The following is a 22,103-nucleotide window of genomic DNA, read 5'->3' as shown; positions in this document are numbered from 1 at the left end:
GTAATTTTAAAGCAAAGGAGTCCTAGTGTTTTGCATGGGTTTGAAAATCTCAAGAACTGCTCAAGTCCAACCTCAAAGATGGGGTGGCAGAGAAGGGACAGAACTGATTTTGATGCAGTGTTTGTGTAGGTGATAACACATTGCTGGTTACTGGAAGGCAAAAATTTGAGGGTAAGTCCTATCTACTGGCACGATGGACTGGGAAACATAAACAGCTCTATGGAATTTCTCCCTTCCTTGTAAAATCAAACCCTAAAGTTTAGCTTAAAAAAATAATGTGTTTGAAGATAGATTCAAAAGGATATTCCAAATAAAGAAGCCTTTAAAACACAGAAGTACATCCTTACAACACTGTCTGTTTCCAAACCTAGAAACTGATTTTCAGCTAAATCTCACATGACCTTAGTACTCAGCAGTTTTGCATCACTGGTCCTCAAATACAATTTAATTCCCTTCACTAAATTTAAAAAAAAATCCAAATCAAAAAAACCAGAAAGAAGCAAAATGTATATTGAATGGTATAAGAAAATAATTTTATCAATAGCACAAGTCCTAATGCATATGGATTTTGAGATATTTTTAATAAGGACTGGTTGGCTATACTCTTCCAATCCAATTAAGTTAATGTCAAGCATATTTATCAGAAATCACAATGGAAAAAATGTCAGCTTTCTTGCTGGAGAAAACCAAGACCCATTTTACAGAAGCATTCTGCACAAATAAAGCATTTTTAAGTGTTTTATTTGTCCATTTGGAATGATTAGCATTTCTAATCAACAACATAAATCCACCCCTCAGTGAAAAACCCAACAGCTTGTTATTGCCAAACATATTACAGTCAACTGAAGGGTGAAGAATTACAGACATATAAAGATGAATAACATTATGTCACCATTAAATCACTTACTCTGTTCATAACACTTTAATCCTCCAACATCGTAAATTAAGATTAGAGGGAAAAAAAATCGACATTTCCAGTGATAAAATACATAGTGTTTAGTACACAATACAATACAACAGTACAGTTTATTACACTAGTGCATTAGAAAGTTAAAAAACTGGAGAACTCCTTTGGAATAACTGCATCATTGCTGATCTCTCTGCTTGCAGTCACAGAAGCTACCAGGAAGTCTCCAAGAAGCATCCAACTACAAAAATCCATCACAGCTAAAAGAAATTTATTCTGAGATTATTATACTCATATTACTTGAATATGAGGACCTAAAATTAGATTCTTTCACATGTGGAGTGACCAGTGACATTCCTTAGGAAATCAAGCAAGTAATGAATAGATCTGCATCCATACTTGAAAATTACATGGAAAATTGCCTTTCATTTTTCACCCACTTAAGTAAACAGTTACTTAACATTTGGAAGTCTTCTACAAGAGTTTTAAAGTTTAGTGGTTTAAAACAATTTTCAAGGTTACTGGCATGTATGAAATTTTCAAGTATGAATAGGTAGTATCAATATAACAGCTAAAAGACACAACATTTTTACTTACTAAAGATGGAACTTTAAGAATTCTTCTCCAAAAATGAAAATGGAAGATCAACTTTATAAAAATTTTCCAGGAATGATCTGTATAACATTAATTTTATATTAGATGACTACTTCAAAGACTGAAGTTAACAATTACTGGAATCAGCCTTCAAAATAAAGGGGATCAGAAGAATAATTTCTATAAATCAAAGTACACTACAAATCTTTTTCTCCAGATGTTGCCTGCTACAAATGGCCTCACACAGCTATTAGAACCCTATCAAGTACGTGGAACGACTTGCTCGTCAATTAAACAGGATGTGAATGTGAAAAGTAGATGGACACAGGAGGCTCATTTCATTATGGGAATACACATCATTTTCCTTCAAACTGACCAACAACAAACAAGAAAAATTCTGGAGCCAATTGAACTGCAAATGAGTGTGAGGAAAAACCCATTCAGTACCTCATATTCTCAATTAATTGCTTTTTTTATAACACAGTAAGTTGGGGGAAAAATTAAATTAAGCAACAGCTAAACTGAATCCCTCCATTCCCAAAGATGTGAATTATCCTCTGAACTTCACTTCATGATACCTAGGAAAAGTTTAAAAACAGATACTCTTGTGTCATTACCACTGCTTGGCACACTAAACAATTCCCTCTGTGTTCACCAACTGTCACTTAACTTATGATCAGATTGCAAACTCTTAAAGGCAAAGAATGCCTTTTTTTTTTTAATTTCTTTTATATCAGGAAGTGATAGTATCCATATCTCCTCTGTGCCACAGTAATATAATAAAATAAATATCATTGTTAGGCTTTAATTATTTTCTATTCAAAGCTCTAAATCCATCAAAAGAGAGAGGTGTTTGCCCAAGTTTCTAGGAACAAAAGGCCAGTGTCCACATGTGACCTGACATGAAAATATCCATGATGCAATGTTTTCACTCTTTGTACTATGTGAAAAACCCCACAATATTATCATCAACAAACTGTAAGTTATGGTATCTTTTCATCCATTTCAACCCTTTCAGTGGAAAGAGGAGGTAGATTAGAAATAAGCCACATCCTGCACTCCCTGATCAGTCATAAGGCACATTTCTATTCCACTGAAAATAGGACTTATTTTAGGGCTGGCAACGAAAGTTGAAAGATTTAATCAAATGCACTTGGAGTACTGCAATATCTAGTCACAGACTGTAGCAAAAAAACAGAAAAAACATCTTTTTTTTACTATAGGAAATCTAGGTACTGTATCCAAATGAAATCTGAGAATGATAGACCTACAAAAGTGTGGGGCCCACTGGCTCATAAGGCTTACTGGCATTTAATTCTTTCTTTCACAGTGAAACGACGGACATAATAGTGGAAGTGTTAAAAAATGCAGCTTAGGATGAATCTGTCTTCTGTTAGCTTGTAAAGTTATCTTAGAAGCAAGCTGGTAAGTTAAGATGTTGTTATTAAAAGATATTTAAATCCAAGAATTTGTTTTCATCATTACCTTGAACTAAAATTTACCCCCAAAAACTGAAGGACAAAAATCCCACAATAATAGGGGATAACGCTACAATCATATTGATATCTACTCAAGTAAACCTTTAACAAATACCACGGACTGAATCCAGACTCTTTGCCAAGAGATCAATCACAGTTTAGCACTCAGCTCTCCTCCAGTTTGACTTGGCTCTTATACAAAGTAACATGAGAACCAGGTTCTCCAAATGCCAAAGCCACCTCAGCAAGCTTCAACGTGGAAGTTGTCAAACTGTGCAAACTCAAACGAGCGAGTTCCGAGGGCAGCCCAGCCGTTGCCCGGTTTGGAAACGGTGACATTCTCCCAGAGCGGATAACCATTCAACAGTCCTGAGGCAGAGTTGCCCTGTCAAAAAAAGGAAAACGTTAGCTTTGTAAAATCCAGGGTGTGTGCAGACACTAAGCCTGCTCACATGGGAGACAAGACAAAGTTCACACATTTTTCATGCAGAGATGCATCTAAATATTGCATAGAATCCTCTGGTGTCTATCACCTCTGTGAAATAGATCTAATGCCTTTACAGTGAATACTTTAAAGGCTCCTCTTCTCCTACTCACAACTTTGCTAACTCAGTGTAGAACCTGAAGGGTAAACTGGTTTTCCTCTTCCTTGTATCAGACTCTTTCAAAACAGCCCAACTTTCTTAAAGTGATACGATACACTTGGCACTGATTCTGCAGAATTAGGCAGAAGTCAAAAGTAAAGAAAGATGTAATTTAGTAATTGAGCTGAAATAAAGAGGAGACAGCAGAACTTTCAAGTCTCACTCAAGCCACTTCAAGATGTTGAAATTAAAAGCAATTTCAAGAAAAATTACAATTTATCTTTTGTCTGTTCATTAAACAGTATTTAGAGAAAAGTACTTCGGTTTACTTGTATTTCTTAATTTGAAAGACAATTATAAACACAGGTAAAAGCAAAGAATGTCTTTCAAGGAGTCAGTGTGAGAATTATTTAAAGATGGCTCTGTACTTCGATCATTACACCAAAGGCATACTAGGTACAAAATACTTTAACAACACAGATAGAAGTTTGAAACATTGTAATTTTAAAATTACCAACACTGTTTTGACTTTTAAGTGATTAATGTTCATCTTCAGTAACCAAATGTCTTGGCCCACTTTACAGATGGCAAGCACTGTCATAAATGTACGTGTACTAAAGCCAAAACTAAACTACATCCTTTTCAGTGAATGCCTTAGGTTCAAGTGTCCCTTTGTCTCCAAATGTGACAGCACAAGAGACAAAAAACAGCTTATAATACTCAGTGACATTTTAGCATGAGGGACTCAGTGCATAATTTATGAGTTACCTTCAGTAGTCTATCTCCCCAGCTAGGATTCAAGCTTCCCCACATTTCTAGCCAGTTGGAGTTGCAAATGTTACATTAGACAACGGCATTAGGCATTCAAAAGAGGAACTTAAAGCCTTTTAGGTACTTGCACCAATGTCAAAGTGCACAGGGATATTTAAAGTACAGTTTGAGGCTACGTTCTTCCCCATGTCACTATGGTCAAAAAGGGTGGAGTGGGAGGGAAGGAAAAAAATGCAGACATGCTTCTCACTAACTGCAGCCCATTTATACAGTAACACAATGCCTGTGCTCTTTCACCACAGTAGAAAAGGAACTCAGCTTATCTGAGTTTCCCAGTCCTTTACTAGCTCCACATACAAGGCCCGAGCCTGCAAAGGGAACTGGTGGGAGACAAATTTGTAACACAGGCTACCTTAGTGTTTTACTGTCTTAAGAACAGGAAGCCAGGCAATCATCTTTCCATCAGATGAAATAAGAGACTTGCCTCTCTGACTCTTCTACCTCCAGCCTTCAATTCAGCTTTCCAGTTATTTTCCATACCTTCTACAGATTCTCAGGATCTCTTTTACAATACAGGCAGCAGAACTTGGTATGGCATTTTAATATTGGTTCAATGTAACAGACATTGTTTCTGGTTTTGATAGGGTAAACTAATGCAAGTACACCATCAGTAGTATAGCACAGCTTTGTCTAAACCATTTAGGACTGGAAGTTTCATAACTGGTTTTCAAGCTTTTTGCCTGTGTCCTTACCTGAATGTTGAGAGTAAGTGTGTGCCATGCATTATCCCGGACACCAGCAAGTCCTTTCATTAATATTTCTTTTCCAGCTGCAAAACATGCTTAAGTTAGCAAAGTGTTACTTCAGCTCTGTGCTGAAACTGATAAATACCAAGCCAGCAAAAGGATAATAATATCTATTTTTCAGAAGTGTTCAGGACTGACATTTTACCAATTTCAGTTGCAGCATGGAAGGCTTAATATGCAAACCTGGACTCTGCATTATCAGTACTTTCTCCTGTTTTGCCAGAACTGTTTTCTCACTGAAATCCTCAGTGCTCTTGGGAATTTGGCATGAGATGAGGATTCACTCTAGGGAGAGTACAGGTTCACAAAGTGTGACAGTAGCTATCGCTATATAAGCTATCGCTTGTTCTATAGATTTTTTTTTTTTATTTATTGTTTGTACCTCTTTTAAATCACAGGGTTTTAGTTGCCACACTATCATGTTTCTTAGTTCTACCCAAAATTTAAGCTAAGCAAAAACGGGGTGTGAATGACACATGTAGGGAAGACGAAGACCTGAAAAAAATTAAGTGCTACAAGTCTTCATTTATTCAGTAGACAGTTTTTACTGCAAGATAATTTAACATTCAGGCTCCCTTCTAGAAAAATATAAAGATGACTGAAAATAGCCATACAGAAAAAATTATCATATTGTGTAACAAGAGTCTCAGCCTGAAATAATGAGGTTGCTAATCAAAATCCACTCATTTCATCTAGGAAAAATTACTTCTGACAGCCTGAGAAACTAATCAGGTAATGTTGCTAGGTCTTATTACAAATAAAAAATTGAGTCATTCCTAAACACAAGTATGTATTTCTATACAGCTGAGATTTAAGTTTTTATGGAATTATACATTGCAAAGGAGCACTTTGCTATATACATTATACATTGCTAGGGAGCACTGATATGTTAAGAGAAGCTATATAAAACCTTTGCTATGCTACCTGTCTATAGTAAAAGTGAAAAGGAGCACAGACACACACACAAAATATATCTTATCAGATGTGCTGTAGATATAGAACCTACATTTGACTCATCAGAAACTATTGAAAATTTTAATTAATACTCCTGAGTGGTAGGAAATGCATTTAAACAACTAAATAGGACAATATTTTAAAGCAAATTGAAAAGAACTTTTAGCTATTGATGAAGTATTATCATACAGCATATGTGCCTGTCAAGTGCTCTACAGATGAACACACATGAATGTTAGCATCACAAGTAGAACATGTGCTCTCTCCACTGAGCTACACTAACAGGAGGATGCATAATTAGAGGAAACAGGAGGCCACTTATGATCATCACTTAAGCCAGATGTAAGAACAGTGACTTGAACTGCTCCCTTAGAAAAGCCATTTCATGTCAATCACTATTTTTTCTTTCATGTGTAGTTTAAGAATACAGATCAAATCTTGCTGTAATTAATATTGTATCAGAGTATTTATAAAAAGCAAAATAGTTCATATTTGCTAGTGTAAAACAGACTTTGTCAGTGGAAAAACAAAAACTCCAGAAAGCTGAGCCTGAGAAATGGGCCAGCCAGTAGCCTTCAGATGCTTTCTCCACATATGAAAAGTGGCCATCATTAGAACCAACAGGTTAAATTACAGTAATGACAAATGAGCTAAAAAGTCTGAATGTTACCTATTTTTATCAAAGTTATCAAAATGACATGTCCATATGCCCGCATCCACTTTTGCAAAGAAATGCTTACCTAGGTCACCAGTGACTCTGTAGGTGCCATCTGCAAAAACCCAGAAGAAAACTCCTTTGGAATGTCGCACGTATATCCCACCATTGTCAACTCTTCCTGCAATAAACACGCCTCCATCACGAGGTTTTTCTATGTAGATGTCACAAGTGACTGTCATGTTTACCCTGTAAGAGATGTTTAGTGTTTTAACAAGGAAGGAATCCATTTTTTTGAGTAGGCAGTATGTAGAAATTATTTGATTTCCTGAGATTATACTCCAGCTCAACAGTAAAGCACTGTGTTATGCATGCAATGAGAGCTGTAAACAAGAAAAAAGCAAAGTAATACCAGAACCATCAAACAGCACTCATAAAATTTACACAACTTCCTCTTCCTCAGAGCTGCACTACAAGGCTCTTAACCATAAAAATTCTTTCCCTCTATTAATGGATATACATCCCATGCCTGAAAGCACTTGTAATACAGGTACAGCCACAAGGTCACTTACTTAAGAAGTAATAATTATCTATAATTATTTACAGAATGTGAAAAAACTCTCTGTGACAGCAGCTCAGCTGATAACTGAATCAGAGAATATCTATTCTAGCAACTTTTCTTCTCACCTGTAACAAAGCAGTAAGAATTATCTGAGTTTTCATTCCAATGTAATGATCCAGATTCTTGAATATATAGTCATTACACAAAAAAGATTACTTTTTTGCCTCCCCATTTATCAAAAAACAGACCCCCACATTTCCCTTAAGCCATTATAACGAGACTCAAAATCAATACAGCAATAATTACATAGTAATACTTTCAGGATATATCCAGGTTCAATAAAACCATCAGAGAAAAACACTAACAAATTCAGGAAAAGAGAGCAAAAAGCATTCACACGCACAAGTTTAAAATCCAAACTAAAACCAACCAAACAATCCTGAAATTGAATAATGATACATTTCCATTGACAACTGAAGTAAAGTATCATCCTACAGAGAATTCTAAAGCAAGATTGGCTCAGAATTTCAATAGCTGTTGTTCATTGCTGAAAACATCTGCTGGGGACAAGTTGAGTCTTAAACTGAGGATGAAGCAAACAAACTTGAGGGCCTAAAATTGAGGACTAGCATTATAAAAAGTTACCAACATGTAAAATTTGAATAATAAACTGAATATTCAGGAAGCAAGCTTGGTTTTGAAAGCAAGATGAAGACTCAGAATGAAACTGAACCAAAATAAAATAATAGGAAGCTTTTAGGAATCTCAGTACAGTAATTTAAGAATATTTCCTATATAGCTGTTATAGGAATCACTAAGTATAATTTACTCAAGGAGGGAAAGTTGATTATAGGGAGAATATGAGACTTTTCTTAATAGAGGGCTGCAAAAGAAAACATCAGATAACTGAAGAACAGTTATCCAAGTACAAGAGGGTGGTATTCTTCCAGGCTTTGGATCAAAAAACCTCAGTTACTTTCACCCAGAAATAAAAGTGGTTGAAGTAGGATTGGCACCAAATCCACACAATTCTAGGAACTGCTCAGAAGATGGCAGTCTGCAACAAATGAAATTGAATTATAAATGAAATATTCTGAGAGTTATGAGACTGATCAAACTCCTAACAAATAATTCAAAATAATGTAATTCAAATAAATTTTTCTTGGTCCAATTTAAGAAATAAGAAACTCAGGGCATGCATTGGTGTTTCTAGTATGCCAACTCAGATCCATTAGTGTAAAAAATTAGCTTGAACAAATATGCCCAGCAGGACATAAGCAAAAAAAAAAAAAATCTAAGACAGCGCAGCAATAGGCTAAACAACCATGACATGTGGTGGACTGCCAATCCTTTAAGAGTCATTTAGACAGACACAGTTGACCTTTGGCCCTGAGCAGGGGCCATGACTTTTAGAAGTGCCTGAATCATCATTCCTACATGCCTACAGAGAATCTGAAGGCAAAAGCAAAAGCCCTCTGTCCAAGAGAAATGAGGCTTGAGACAAATTAACTGATCATTACTCACACTGGTGAGGAAGACATTTCCCCAAATGTCACTACAAAATACAAAATAGTATTTACATACCACTTAAAATTTCCTATGACACTGATGGTCTGGTCTGCGTCAGAAACCCAAGTGATGGGCCGCTGAACCACCACCTGGCGGAGTGTGAACACATGATCTCCTGGGTCAGAAGCATTTACAAAGTATTCAAATACACCTGTCTGATCTGCAAAATTTGGGGCTTCACTGAAAGGTGGATTACCTGTTCAGAAAATAAAATACACATCAACTCTAAAACGTTCTTTTTCTTCAGGGTACTTGTTTTCAGAAATTTCCCCTGAGAATTTTCTCCAGATTTTTGCCTTGCTATATCAAAGCAGTCCCCAAAATCAAAGTTTTTAAGCAGACACCAGTTATGCCAACACATGAACAGCAGATAAGACATTAAATTAAATACACCTCATGGCAAGCATAAGGTGTACACTCATACAGGTGTAAGTTGTTGGAAAAACAGGTATAAATAAACAAAAACAAAATAGTTCTTCAGGCTACCTCATGTAGACGATTCAAAGAACATAACTTACTGCCTTCCTACATTACAATTATATCTGTGTGTGAATGAAGTTTTTGGATAAGAGAATACTGGCTTACGTATATTGAAATCATCATTGTAATTGGAAGGAAAGGGCTGAGGAGGAGGTGGCTCTGGGCAATCACATTTCCGTCCTGTGTTGAGTGTGGTTAAAGTGTAGACTTCATCCACATTTAGATCTAAAGAAAATCTTCCCTTCCATACCTGGAATTGAAAAAAGCTCAAGCTGCAGAAGTTAACAACTAAATGACAAAATACACAAGTTCCTGAAGTAAAGAAGATCCTCTGAAATCCTGATTTAAGGCAAAAATCCCATCTTCTTGCCTCAGCATTTAAATATCTCTGGGCTATTTTTAAAACTCCTTTTCCCCAAACTCGTTATTACCTCCAGGTAAGCTTGTACACAGCCAGTAAAACTGCAGTCAGCCTTAAAAGATCCCCTTTATATGCAGCGTAAGCATGAAAGTTGAGGAGTTTCAAGAAAGAGGGAAGACGCACCTGAAACTGCAGAGGGACTGATAATTAAAACTGATCAACTTACCTGTAAAGGATGGAGTTGCTGGAAAAGACTGGAGTTTCCATATTCAAAATCAAGTCTAGAATGCCACACTTGAAGGGTTTCCACCATATACTACAATGGAACACACCAAACAATTTAAAACACATCAACAGCAAAATAGACAACCTTGAATATTCAACTTGAGAAATACCAGTCCTCTATGGGTGTCTCATTGTTGTTACTTTAAAGCATTAGAGGCCACAACTTTAGTCAGCTAATCATTACATATGCCTTACATTTTTATAGATTTTACATCAATAAGGCATTGTCCTAATAGGCCCTAATGTTGCTTATAAAGACAGAAAGCACTGCAAACATAGACACAATCTTTAGCTTTTCTATCACCAACAATACACCTTGGATACAAGCTCTCTTCTGAGAAGCAACTGGACTGAAATAATATCCCACTAGTTTCACTTTTATGAGGCCTTTAGTCTAGTTGCTAGTTCTTTGATTTTAATTTTTGAGCAAAATATTTTGCTTACATGTCTCCAGCCTTCTGCAATACTACAGTATATCAACTATATTAGTAACCAGATTTTAACCACACCTAACCTCTATAACTTCTTTTCAGTTACCAACATCAACAACAAAGCAAGCGACCTAGAGCTTGGTTTGGATAAGCCATCTGATAAGAGCTATGTATCCAAACTGACACTCAGCTACTTTTCCTAAGTGAACCATTTTATTGTCAAAAGTATCATTCAAATTATCTCCTCCTAAAGGAAATTATTGCTGCCAAAAAATCAAAATCAAATTCCAAATAATTAACTGTCAAATTCTGAGAAGGAATCATCTGAATCAACTAACAATGATTCCCTCCAGTTTACACTGTGAAAGTATTGTTCACATTTCAGAGGGAAATATACTTTAGAAAGATTAAAAAATAGAATAAACAAATCAACAACTGGTAGATTCTCAGAATATCTCTTCACAGGATGCAACAAGAAAACCTAGAGTATAAAATCAACTACAGCTATTCCCCTGAAAATTAACTGATAACTAGAAAGGCCATGGCTGTGCTGGCCCAACAAACTATGTCAGCATGTCAGAGCACCCAGCCTTGGTCTAAAGAAAAATTTAGTTGCATTTCTGTCCTATGAAATTTCTTCTTCAACATACAGATTATCAGACTGGGAGGCAACAAATCTACAATTTCAGTTATGACGTTGCATCTCACGGTAAAACAGAACCAGAATGCTTACAACTTTACCAAGTGTGAAACAGCCTCCATTACTGGACACTGTTAATTTCTTGCTAACCTGTGATACTGACTTGCATGGATTTGATTATGAACAGCAATTCATTTTACAAGGCTGATCAAATGTATTCAAGATCTACTTACAAATGACCCTGTGAGGTAGAAAGTTGCTCTCTGAGGTATGACATTGAAATTCGGCAATGGAGGCCTGATACATTTAGAGTGATTATGACTCTGAAGAAAAAAAAATGTAACAGAAGAGGCACATTACTGGAATGCAACACATGGCAACATTCATTACAAACCTACAGCATAGAATTGAAATTAAAAGAGCAATAATTTATTCTGCTGTTATCTTAAGAGCTGCAATTACAGTAGTTTAATCATTTTACTCTGAATACAGATTTTAAGAAAGCACATGATATAACTTCCTCCCAGTGTGTCATCTAATTAAAGTTAAATTTGTAATAAAAAGATAAAGATGGCATATATATTGGCCTCCAGGAAGTCTCAACAAGGTAGTTTAATTTCAGATAGAAAAAACAACCTCTAGTGAACACACTGATAAAGCTACAAGTATCAAAGAACATTCACAGATACCTAACTATGTAAATCAAGACAGGTTCTTCATAACAAAACATTTCCTGTAACTTTTCTAGTGCACTGGAATTGCTGATGCACATACCATAGTTTCAATGATGATGGTAAGGTTCCCTAGGCCATCTGTCAGAGCTACAAAGCTGCCACCTCCTTCTAAGTGTCCATCCACTTGCAAGTATGACCAGCCTGGCTGAGTAAACTGTGTGGTATGTGCTGAGACAAAAGTCAGAATACAATAATTAAGACTTAATAAAAATGGTAAAATTTGTGGGCTCAATTAAATTTCTCTCTCATACGTAGTGACAAAGCTGAAACCTGATTTGGGGAAGACAATAATAGAACTTCCAAAACAAAATTTACCTATATAACATGAAAGATTAAAGAATTATACTATGGGAAAATTAAAAATATCAACCCTGTGGCAGACAAAACAGTTAAAATGATAGCAATTATTTAGACATTACGTACAAACTATATACAGTAAACATGTCCATTCAATTTGAATATTCATCACAGTTTAGATTTTCCCAAATCTTTTTTTTTTTTTTCTTTAAATAATGTAAACCTTTCTTTTTAACAAATAAATGGCAGGGAAAGCACAGATGGGCAACTCCATGAGGAATAACTAAATAAGTAGCATTTTCAGAAAGTAAGTGAAACTATCAAAGAAGAATATGACCCAGATCACAAAAACCCTGAGCAACATGGACACAGGAACAACTGCTCAGCTGTTCTATTCATGGGACACTTTTGCTTTAATGCTTTTACATTTATAGATAACTAGCAGAAGAAAAAAAATTAAAGCATTTGTCTTGCTCCTCCTTCGTGGCAGTGCATAGTTGCTCTACAGAACTGCAGCAAAGACAGTCAAATATTACAGGACTACAGAGTAGCCAGCGAATCCATGACACTAGTAGTCCACAGACACTACATGAACATGCTTCCCTTTCCCCAAGCTCAAGGAAATGCTGATTTATACAAGCCAAGAATGTCAAGCAGGAAAAGAATACAGAGGTTCTTTGTTCCACTTTTGCAAATTGAGAAGTACCAAATGGAATTGATTGATACTCAAAGATTAAAAATAAAAAAGGGAAAGGAAACAGGAAAGCACATTAACCTTTAAGGGCACTTCAGATCAAAATATTTCAATTGTAACAGCTATAAAGGCAGTAGCTTATTCCTTTCTGATACAGCTAAAAGGCAAGTATAAATATTCCCCTTACTATTATATCTTTCTGCTTACTATTGAAATGACATTATTTTCTTATTTCTTAATGTATTCACAAAACCTTTCAAAAATCTACCTCAATTTGGTACAAAAACTAATACACATAAAACCACTAAATAAATAAAGGCCTCAGAAAATACAGTGATGTCTGGTGTCAGATCACCAACTTAAAACTGCAATATTTTCACCTGTAATCCAGATAGGAGATTCAACTTTATAGTGGCCACTCCATGGCTCCTGTGCTGTCATTAATCCACATCGACCAAAGGGCAGCTCCTCATAATAACTAGCCACCAGGTTCCATGCAATGGTTCTGGAAGAAAAACAGGTGTTTTCTCCATTCATATGGATAGTGTTAGATTAACTTAGTACAAGAATCCATTCCTCCTTTTTCTCCAACATAGAATGAAAAGAATTTGGGGGGCATGGAGGGAATATCTTCCTAGCTAAAAGGAAAAAGAAAACCCACAGGAGAGGAAAATAAAGCAAATCAGCTTCCAGTGTTGAGAACTTCTTCCAAAACTGGTGGTAAATTCTCTGGCTATAGCACTACAAAAAGTTGTACATTAAAAGAAGCATGTATTGAGAGTAAAGACTCCATTTGTATGAGGTTTTTTCCTGTTCTGAAGGGAAAAAATTTTGTTAGCAAAGTCTACAGCTTTTTGCTGGGTTATTCTTTGGTTGAGGTTTTTGTGATTGCTTGGTTATTTCTGCACATGGTGGTAGTTGTTTTGGGTGGAGGTTTTTAGGGAAGCAGTTAAGTATCACAAAAAAAAAGATCTTATCTTTATCCATATAAGTAACAAATAGAAAACAACTTTAACCAGCCATCCTCAAGGAGTTGTTGCTCTATACTGACAAGGATAATCATTTCACGCACTTTGATTTGGGCTTCATGGAAACGCTTTGCAAGGACTTTAAACTTAAGACCTCTGGGCCTTAAGTATGGAAATACAGCTTAACAGAGCAGCTAAGCAAAAGCTGTCAATCTGTTTTGCTATTACATACAGGTGAGTACAAAGGCCTCATTCTAAAGTCACTGCCACAGACTTATCACACTATACATACATACAGAAGACATTTTGAGAATTCAAAAACGTGATCATAAAATAAACAACTCCTGAATTGTAAACTCAACTTGCTCACATCAAACTTGTTCTGTTGATTTCAAACTTAGAAAGAAAAGTAGGAAAGTCAACTTCAAAGGAAACAAACTTAGCAGAAAGATAAGCTGCCTTTTGTTAGAAAGATTTTGTTTTCAGTATAGAAGCCAAGATAACTTCACTGTTGGACATCTGGACTTGGAACTATTCTACAATAATTTATAAATACAACACATATGCCTCGCCGTTAGGCTGCAAAAGAAATGGGAAATATATAATTTGAAAGGGCTTGGAAAAATAGAAAAACAATGGGAAAAGAAAAACCCAAAATTAAGATATTAAAGCATATGAGGATTAAGAAGCAAGCAGAATGATCAGGAATTCATGCAGGAAATATTCATCTGTTTGAAAATTTCAGCTTGCAGAGAAGACAGAAGATTTGTAGAAACCAGTGACTAAAGAAATTTCCCTTTACAAGTATCAGTGATTTTTCCTGCACTCCACTTGAAGCAACAGACAAGAAGATTTCTCTTTATTTTTCCAAAATTAAGTACAAAGCATCTAAAAGCTTTGAACAATTTTGCTTACATCTTGATGCCTACATTTTCTTTAATCAAACTTTTTCTTTCAGATTACCAGTTGTTGCACCACAAACATCAAACTTTATTTTCTATTCTTTTCTAAAACTGAGTTATGTAATTTCCCAGTAAAGAGAATATTTTTCTTACAGTTTGGAAAGAAAATGTGCAGAAAACAGTAAATTTATCATACATGTTTAAGAATAGATTCTGAGATAGAAGTTGTATGGAAAAACTAGATAATTACATCTGTAATAATCTGTTTAACTGAAGACAAACAATCTGATAAAGAACTTAAGAAAAATATGATAAATTAGTTTTATTGTTATTTTCCTTCAATGTTAGCTCTTCTTAAGAACATTCTCTTTTTAATAATTATCATCATTCTCAAAGGCATCTGAAATTAACTGCATAAACCCACTGCATAAACTGCATAACCCCATCAAGTACTGGGGAATAAGAATACATTGAAACCTGTGGGACTTCTACTCCAGAAAGAGGTCAGAACAGCAGACTTCCTATCTTACAATATTTGAATTCAGACCACATTGGGGTGACTTTCAGTTTACCTGTTTTCTCACCAGAGCAGATGGATGTGCTATTTTAATAACATTTCAAATAATTCTTACACCCCAAGTTGTGAAAGCAAGCAACAGTGCCCAACACTTACGAGGTCATGTTTCCATTCACGTAGTTTTGGTTCAGGATCCGAGCCCAGCAGCCTGCACCATCATCATTATTGAAAGTACTGTAATCTTCTGATGACCACAGTTTCTTCCCAGTTAATATGGCATTCTGCACTGTTTTTGTCCCAGGATAGTGAGCCCTACACAGTATTTTGAAAAGAAAGAGCACTTAGTACAAAGAGAAAATCAAAGTTTGGAAGTACATATAGCAGCAATGATTCACTTCCTTCAAACTGAAAATGACAAATAAAATTTCTTTGGAATACTGCAAGTGGAATACAAGAAAATTGAACAAGGAGGAGCTGTAACATTCCAGAGCTTATGGTATTTACATCAGTAGATTATTTCTTCTGCTACATGATAGCATATAGAGAAGCTTAGATTTACAGATGCCATGCAATTTTCACAGCTTGCTAAAGCAAATCTCTGTCCTGAAATTGAGCTTGAAGATGGTCATTACCACAACGTGCTGAATAGAGAAAATACATGCTAACTCATACTATCTTAAACAAAACTATAAATAATGTAAAACCAACAGTAAGATAGAGCACTAAGCATTATGCTAAGAATTTAGCTGCATAAATGTCTTAGAACTAAACATGAACTTGACTGATTTTTTTTACATCTTTTTTAATAAACTCAGGTTTCAAGAAAACATGCTAGTTGAAGTAGAGAAGTTACAAGGTATAAACTGATAATAATTGAACCATATAATGGTAACTAATTTTCTTTTCAAGATCTTCCTTAGTATGAAGAGACATCCTTTCTCCCAATGGAGACTTTGATTATACTCAATCACAACACAGACCCACCATGCAAGGTTTGCTGACTGAAATAAAACCTTTCAGACCACTTGCAGAAAACAAGCTTGTGATTTTCTTTACTAAGCACATTCATTGAATACACTTAATATACACACTAAAATGAAACTATTTCCTTACCTATTAGCCTGTAACTTGACAAACTGATACATTTGTGACAGGAATACAAAAAACACCAGTTTTTCTAGGCTGACTGTTGGGGTTTTTTTCATTATTTTCCCTCTAGTGGGCAATGACCTACTTCCCAGTGTTGTAGTCCTTCATAAGTAGCTTCACTAACAGTAATATAACAGATAGTAGGGATTTTAGCTCTGCTGTACAGATTACTGTGTATTTCCCCTTTGGCTTGGAAACCTAAGTATTGCCTTAGTACCAAGCAAAAGGTTTTTGTAATGGCATAAAGTGCACAGCTTGCAAAAACAAAGCAGAGAAGGAATAATTGGTCTTTCTACAGTCCTGAAAAAGTGTTTCTTAACTGTCAATATCCCTGCTCAATAAAAGCTGAAATACACAAGAGTATTTAATTTCCCTGTTAAGACTGAATCAGAGTAGGGATGTAAAACTTACACTTAAAAAGAGTTAAGCAAATACAGCTTAATTAGACAGTATAAAAACTGTTGAGCTTCATCCAGACATGATCCAAGACACCACCTATGAAAAACTGCCAGGATAATGTTCATGTTCAGAATGGGGGGAGGGGTTAATTGCAAGGGTAGATGACACTGACTTCCTATATGTATTTGCAGAAAAAGCCTTAATTTCTACACCTCCTATTGTTCAGAGACATAAAGATGAACAAAGAAGACTCAAACTGAAGCAAGGAACTGACACATTTGAAGCATGTGATTGGGTCAGGCAAGTTTATGGGACCAAGTAAGTAAAGGTCAGAGCTACTGTAAAAATAAAAGTTAATGAACATTTCGAATACACATTTCTATTCAGCCACCGATTCAGTAATCAATGTCAAATTTAGTCTACTGGTAAAATATTATTAAGACAAAACCCAGAACTAGTATAACAAGTCAGCTGGTTCCTTGTTTTCCAAATACAAATTGTTGTGTACTGAGGTGTAAAGCTAAAGCACTTTTTGCATACCAGTTAAGAGTAACCAAAACCCTCAGAATAAATAGTGTTGTCCAAAAAACCTTCAATCCATCAAAAGTGCAACCATTCCCAACAGGAATCTTCAACATGATAGAAGACTCCTGATTCAATTAAAGGTTGAGGCTGTTACTGGAACAAGAGCTGTGTAATTTGATGTAGGTTAGTAAGAAAGTTTTATAGCATCAATCCTTTCATTGCAGGTAAGAGTACAGAGAGGTAAAGTTTTGTCTGTGTTAGCTATAAATAAGATGAAGATAAACTATAAACAAACCACCAAGAAAGAAGAACACAGAGAACCCCCTACCCAATCACATCGACCACTCCGTGGAGCTCAGAGTCAATCATCATGACAAAGGAAATGGGCTCCCACAGTCTATCGCTGGCTATGATCCTCACCTGCTCCAGACCATGCTTATCCAATGTGTACCTCAACAGCTTGGGAAAAAAAAAAAGGTGAGTAAAGAACAGAGAGAAGGGACAAATAAAAAAAAATGTTTTTCAAATTGTCAAAACTTTATATTGGGAAAGGCAGCATCTTCTTCAGCACTAGCTGAAAAAACTACTATGCTTCAATTCATATTTTCGCAACTCGGACAACTTGTACACCAAACAAAACGTACAAGACTGTCAAGGACAAAGTGACTTCAAAGGACACCTTCTTCTTCCACCATACTGAATTCCAAAATACATGATAAAAGGAAAAATTCAAAATGTTTCGTTCTTCTTACAGACACAAAAGGACAGATAAAGACAAAGCATATCACATTTCATGCAAGATACTCTATTTGCAGATCAGCCACTTAGATGTTACAGTGCTGACAGGTAAACTACCAGATGTGCATGAACTTTCTGAACCTGAGCATTTGAAGGACAGACACCTAAATACTACTATCTTCCACTAGGTCAGCAAGAACTCTCTATGGTAGTTAGTACATAAAGTCAGCATTGGTTGAGAAACATGGTATTCTTGTTTAGTACTAACCTTAATTTCTTGATAGATAACAAAACCCTGCACAGGAAAACCTAACACTTCATTTTTTTGTGATCAGTGGTGGGGAGGGAGTTGGGGAAAAATCTGTATGACATTCAAGAAAAACCCCTGACAAAAAGAACTTTTCCATTTTAAAGAAGAATTAAAACATATCTGTGATTCTAAAGGCACAAACAAAAACAAGTACTACTATCCTTGATTCTGCCAAGCTCTTAAAGAAACAAGAGCCGTACAGAGTCAGTGCATTCATTCTTCAAGCTGTATTGTCATGCATTAATAAAACATTTCCTAATGCACCTGCTGAGCTGTAAGTCTTGCCTAACCTAGAAAAGTTTTTTTTTAAGTTTATTTTAGACCAAATGAGTTACTCCATGCTGACACTATAATCAGTATTTCTCAGGCAGCCACTTTCAGGTGATTGATGTTTACAAACTCAACACATACAAAAGCAGTTTCTTTAGAAAATCCCTGCTTAACTGACTTGCTATAACCCTTCAACCATGCATTCATTTAAACTATGATGAGCATATCATACTTCCTTACATACAGAGGATAAATGGTACATGAGTGACCACAAGAATGCTCTTATCACAGTAAGGTTAACAACAAAGATAAACAAGTTAACAAATGTAAAACAAGTGGGCAATTTGTATCTGCATAGGTACATAGGTTCCACTGGAAACATGTAATTTTGTAAAAATAATGTATAATTTTGAGAAACCAGAGTTTACAAAGAGAGCAAGAGTAGCAGAGTAAATTGCCAGAAGCAGTAAAAAAGTGTATTATGGAGCAAGAGTGAAGGCAAACAGTTGAGTTGACATTTGCTGAAACACCAACAGAAAAAACTGAGATAGGCTGTATTAGTTTACAAACTTTGGGTGCTTGCTTTTGCTTCTATGTTACCGTCAGTGCGTACATTTCTAATATTATCTGTTATCAGAAATTAACCAAGAAACAGAAACTTCTAGCTCTAGTATATGACCAGAAAAATCTCAGCTGCAGCCACAGAAAGACCCAGGGTGATAAGTTCCACTCTGAAAGTTCAAGTTCACCCAAAATGAAAACCAGTTGCAGACCAAGAATTCAATCCTAAGGTTTTTCTGACTTGGAACATGCACATGCAGATTAGTTAGAAGTTTCCTGTCATTTGCTAGTACTAAGAAGCCTAAAACACAGCTCCTAAATGGACACTTTAAAGAAATTATAGAAGAGTGATAAGGTCAGCTTACGCATGTACTAAACTGAAAGAAGAGAGAAAGACAAGAGACTAATCCATCACCACTGTACACAATGATGTAAAAAATGGAAACAGCTAAGAAGTATGAAATAAGAATATATGACTCTTGAAAATGGAGAGGAAGACTTACAGATAGGAAGCAACAGCAATGTTTAAACGGCCTCCCTTCTCCCACACTTACCCGACTACCTCAATAGCATCATTAAGATAGGGATCAACTAGCATCTCTTTTGAGATGTTCCAATCTCCATCCGCAGCGATGATGCCAATGTTCCATAGACCCAGTCTGTCCAAAGAATGTCGAAGCACCTTAGTAACAGATAACACCACTTAAAGTACAGCCTTCATCAATGAGGCAACATGAAATTTAAGACTGAAAACAAGAACTTTGGAAGAAGTCAGTGGAAGCCTCTATTTACAGACCAGGATGGATAAGAAAAGTTCTCCCTTCTCAAACAAGAGCTATGGTGGCAACTAAGACAAAATTAATTGTAAGTATGTTTAAAACTGAAGGGTTATCACTGATACTGAGATGGTCATTCCACAAAAATGGACTTCTCATCACTTGGATAACTTTTGAGACCACAAGTGCATACATATACTCTACTTGGACACTCTCAACATACTGACTCCCTGGCATGTATGTAATTCATTACACAAAAGTAATGGATTTATCATCAAGTCAGTCATGTTAAACTAATCTAAAAATGACACCTGGCTGAAATGTGGAAGTGGACATACCTTCCCAAGTGATCAGAAGCAAAAGTTAACCTGATCCCTAAAAAAGTACACTGAAAAAACAGGGATTGAAGTTTTAAAATAGAAAAGACCTTTCCATGCAGCTCTCTACAAGAACAGAAATCTCTGCCAAACACCTTTCCTGTTCAAATGAAGACCACCTAAACATTTTTATCACTGCCCATTTCACTGAACAAAAAAAAAAAAAAATCCTTGATGTTTTAAGTGTTTAATATTTAAGTTTACCCACTACTTGGTTCTCATGTTTCACTAACTTTCAGGGAACACAATGAATAAACCTAGAATTGCAAATTTACAACAAAACTGAGGGCAACCAACGTTGAATTCAAACATGCCAGCAGAAAATAATTTCTATTCTGTCTTTCCAGCTTCTATTTAAATATTCTATAAATATTCTATTTATATTTCATTGTTAAAGATGACAAACAGCTCACATTTGTCTATGGAACTTCTTAGGTAAAATATACCCACACAAAATATACTCAGCCTTAATACTTAAGAATGAACCACACTTATAGAGGGCTGGTACTGTCTGAAAATTTAAACCAGAAATTTAAAAAAAAAGAAAATAATTAAAAAACATATTTTCAGCAGCTTGCACATACAGCTGCATCTGAAAAAAAACCCAGTCCACAGTCTAAAATGCTTTTTTCAATTTTAGACATAAAAGAATGATGCACTGTATGCATGCATGCATAAAAAAGATTTTGCAACTTGATTTAAAGATCAGTAGGCATGAACCCTCAAATTATTTCTTGTAATAGCCCTCTGGCAATGTGAAGAAGAATAGGGAGCATTTCTGTGTTTCATGTAGTCAAATAAGGACAGAAATAAAAGTCTAAGTGTTGATGACAATCAAAGCCTAGATCTAAAACTAATTAAGACATAGAACTTACTAAGAAGAAAAGTAGCAATGAAGTTCTGTTCAGCTGTTCGAAATCTTTGAAACACAACTTCTACCAAAAGAAAAAATCATAATACTAAAAGGTCCTTGCAATTTAAAGCATTCTAGCTACCTAGCCACTCAGAAAAATTGCCTAACCACAGAGACAGCTCCAAAGAACAAAATGAACAGTTGCAAAATTTCCATGCTGAAAGAGAAGTACCAAGAGCACAGAACTGCACCCAAAACACACTCCACATTTGCTGAACAGCTCCCCACACACAGTATTCATATAACTGAAAGAACAGGGTTTTCTTGAACAAGAATTTAGAAGCATTAGAATCTCCATTTCTTTCTTCTTTTTTTTTCCTACTTATTAAGAAATGTAACTAGTGCCATAGAGGATGAAGTATCTAGAATAACATCTTACAAGTAAAAATTTAGCCAGATAACTAAGAGCTTATGTGTGATGTATTTAACAGGAATTACAGAAAATGTTTGGTGTGCAGCAGTACATTTCGGTATATTGCCCTCTTGCGAAATGGCAGACTGCAAATAACTACAGTGCTGATGAGAGGAGTGGTGCCAAGTGACACTGTAAGAGAATGAATGGTAAAATAGGTGTTCAATAAAAAACCTCTTATCAGTTAATATACAGTGGAAGGAAGGCCAAAATCTTTCAGTAAATACTTGGGTGATTTTATGGTCAAATTTTAAACTAAATATTCACCTTTAGAAGCCAAATGTTCAGTCCCAATTCAACAGTATTCAAAAAGCTATAAAGTAGAATGTTGCCCCTAGACTCAACAGTTTGATCTCCATGTTCTTTCTCCCCACATGAGAAAGCCAAGACAAGCATACGAGAAAGCCTCAAGGTGACATGACACAGATTTGAGATTGTTCAGCCTGAAGAGGAGAAGGTTTTGGGGTGACCTAATTGCTGCCTT

General features: G+C 35.7%; 1 protein-coding gene across 3 annotated transcripts in view; it reads right to left on the bottom strand.

Moving 5' to 3' along the window:
* Positions 1–724: 724 nt before the first annotated feature.
* Positions 725–22,103, bottom strand: part of GALC (galactosylceramidase) — a 30,904-nt gene continuing 9,525 nt past the window's right edge. Inside the window, exons 7-17 of one of the 3 annotated variants that reach the window (XM_053946188.1) lie at positions 19,696–19,823; positions 15,346–15,501; positions 13,183–13,307; positions 11,852–11,979; positions 11,311–11,400; positions 9,948–10,037; positions 9,466–9,610; positions 8,896–9,076; positions 6,835–6,998; positions 5,087–5,163; positions 725–3,364 (exon numbers count right to left, since the gene is read on the bottom strand). In XM_053946188.1, the coding sequence (XP_053802163.1) occupies positions 3,221–3,364; positions 5,087–5,163; positions 6,835–6,998; positions 8,896–9,076; positions 9,466–9,610; positions 9,948–10,037; positions 11,311–11,400; positions 11,852–11,979; positions 13,183–13,307; positions 15,346–15,501; positions 19,696–19,823 (1,428 nt within the window). In that variant the 3' untranslated portion in view covers positions 725–3,220. Of the gene's footprint in view, positions 3,365–3,612; positions 3,694–5,086; positions 5,164–6,834; positions 6,999–8,895; positions 9,077–9,465; positions 9,611–9,947; positions 10,038–11,310; positions 11,401–11,851; positions 11,980–13,182; positions 13,308–15,345; positions 15,502–17,590; positions 17,722–19,695; positions 19,824–22,103 lie in introns of those variants that run through there. The other 2 variants (XM_053946187.1, XM_053946189.1) reach the window with 2 other exon arrangements.

This window comes from Vidua chalybeata, chromosome 6 (assembly GCF_026979565.1).
Source record: "Vidua chalybeata isolate OUT-0048 chromosome 6, bVidCha1 merged haplotype, whole genome shotgun sequence".
In the NCBI taxonomy this organism is placed as follows: Eukaryota; Metazoa; Chordata; class Aves; order Passeriformes; family Viduidae; genus Vidua; species Vidua chalybeata.
This window is presented reverse-complemented; position numbering and strand designations above follow the sequence as displayed.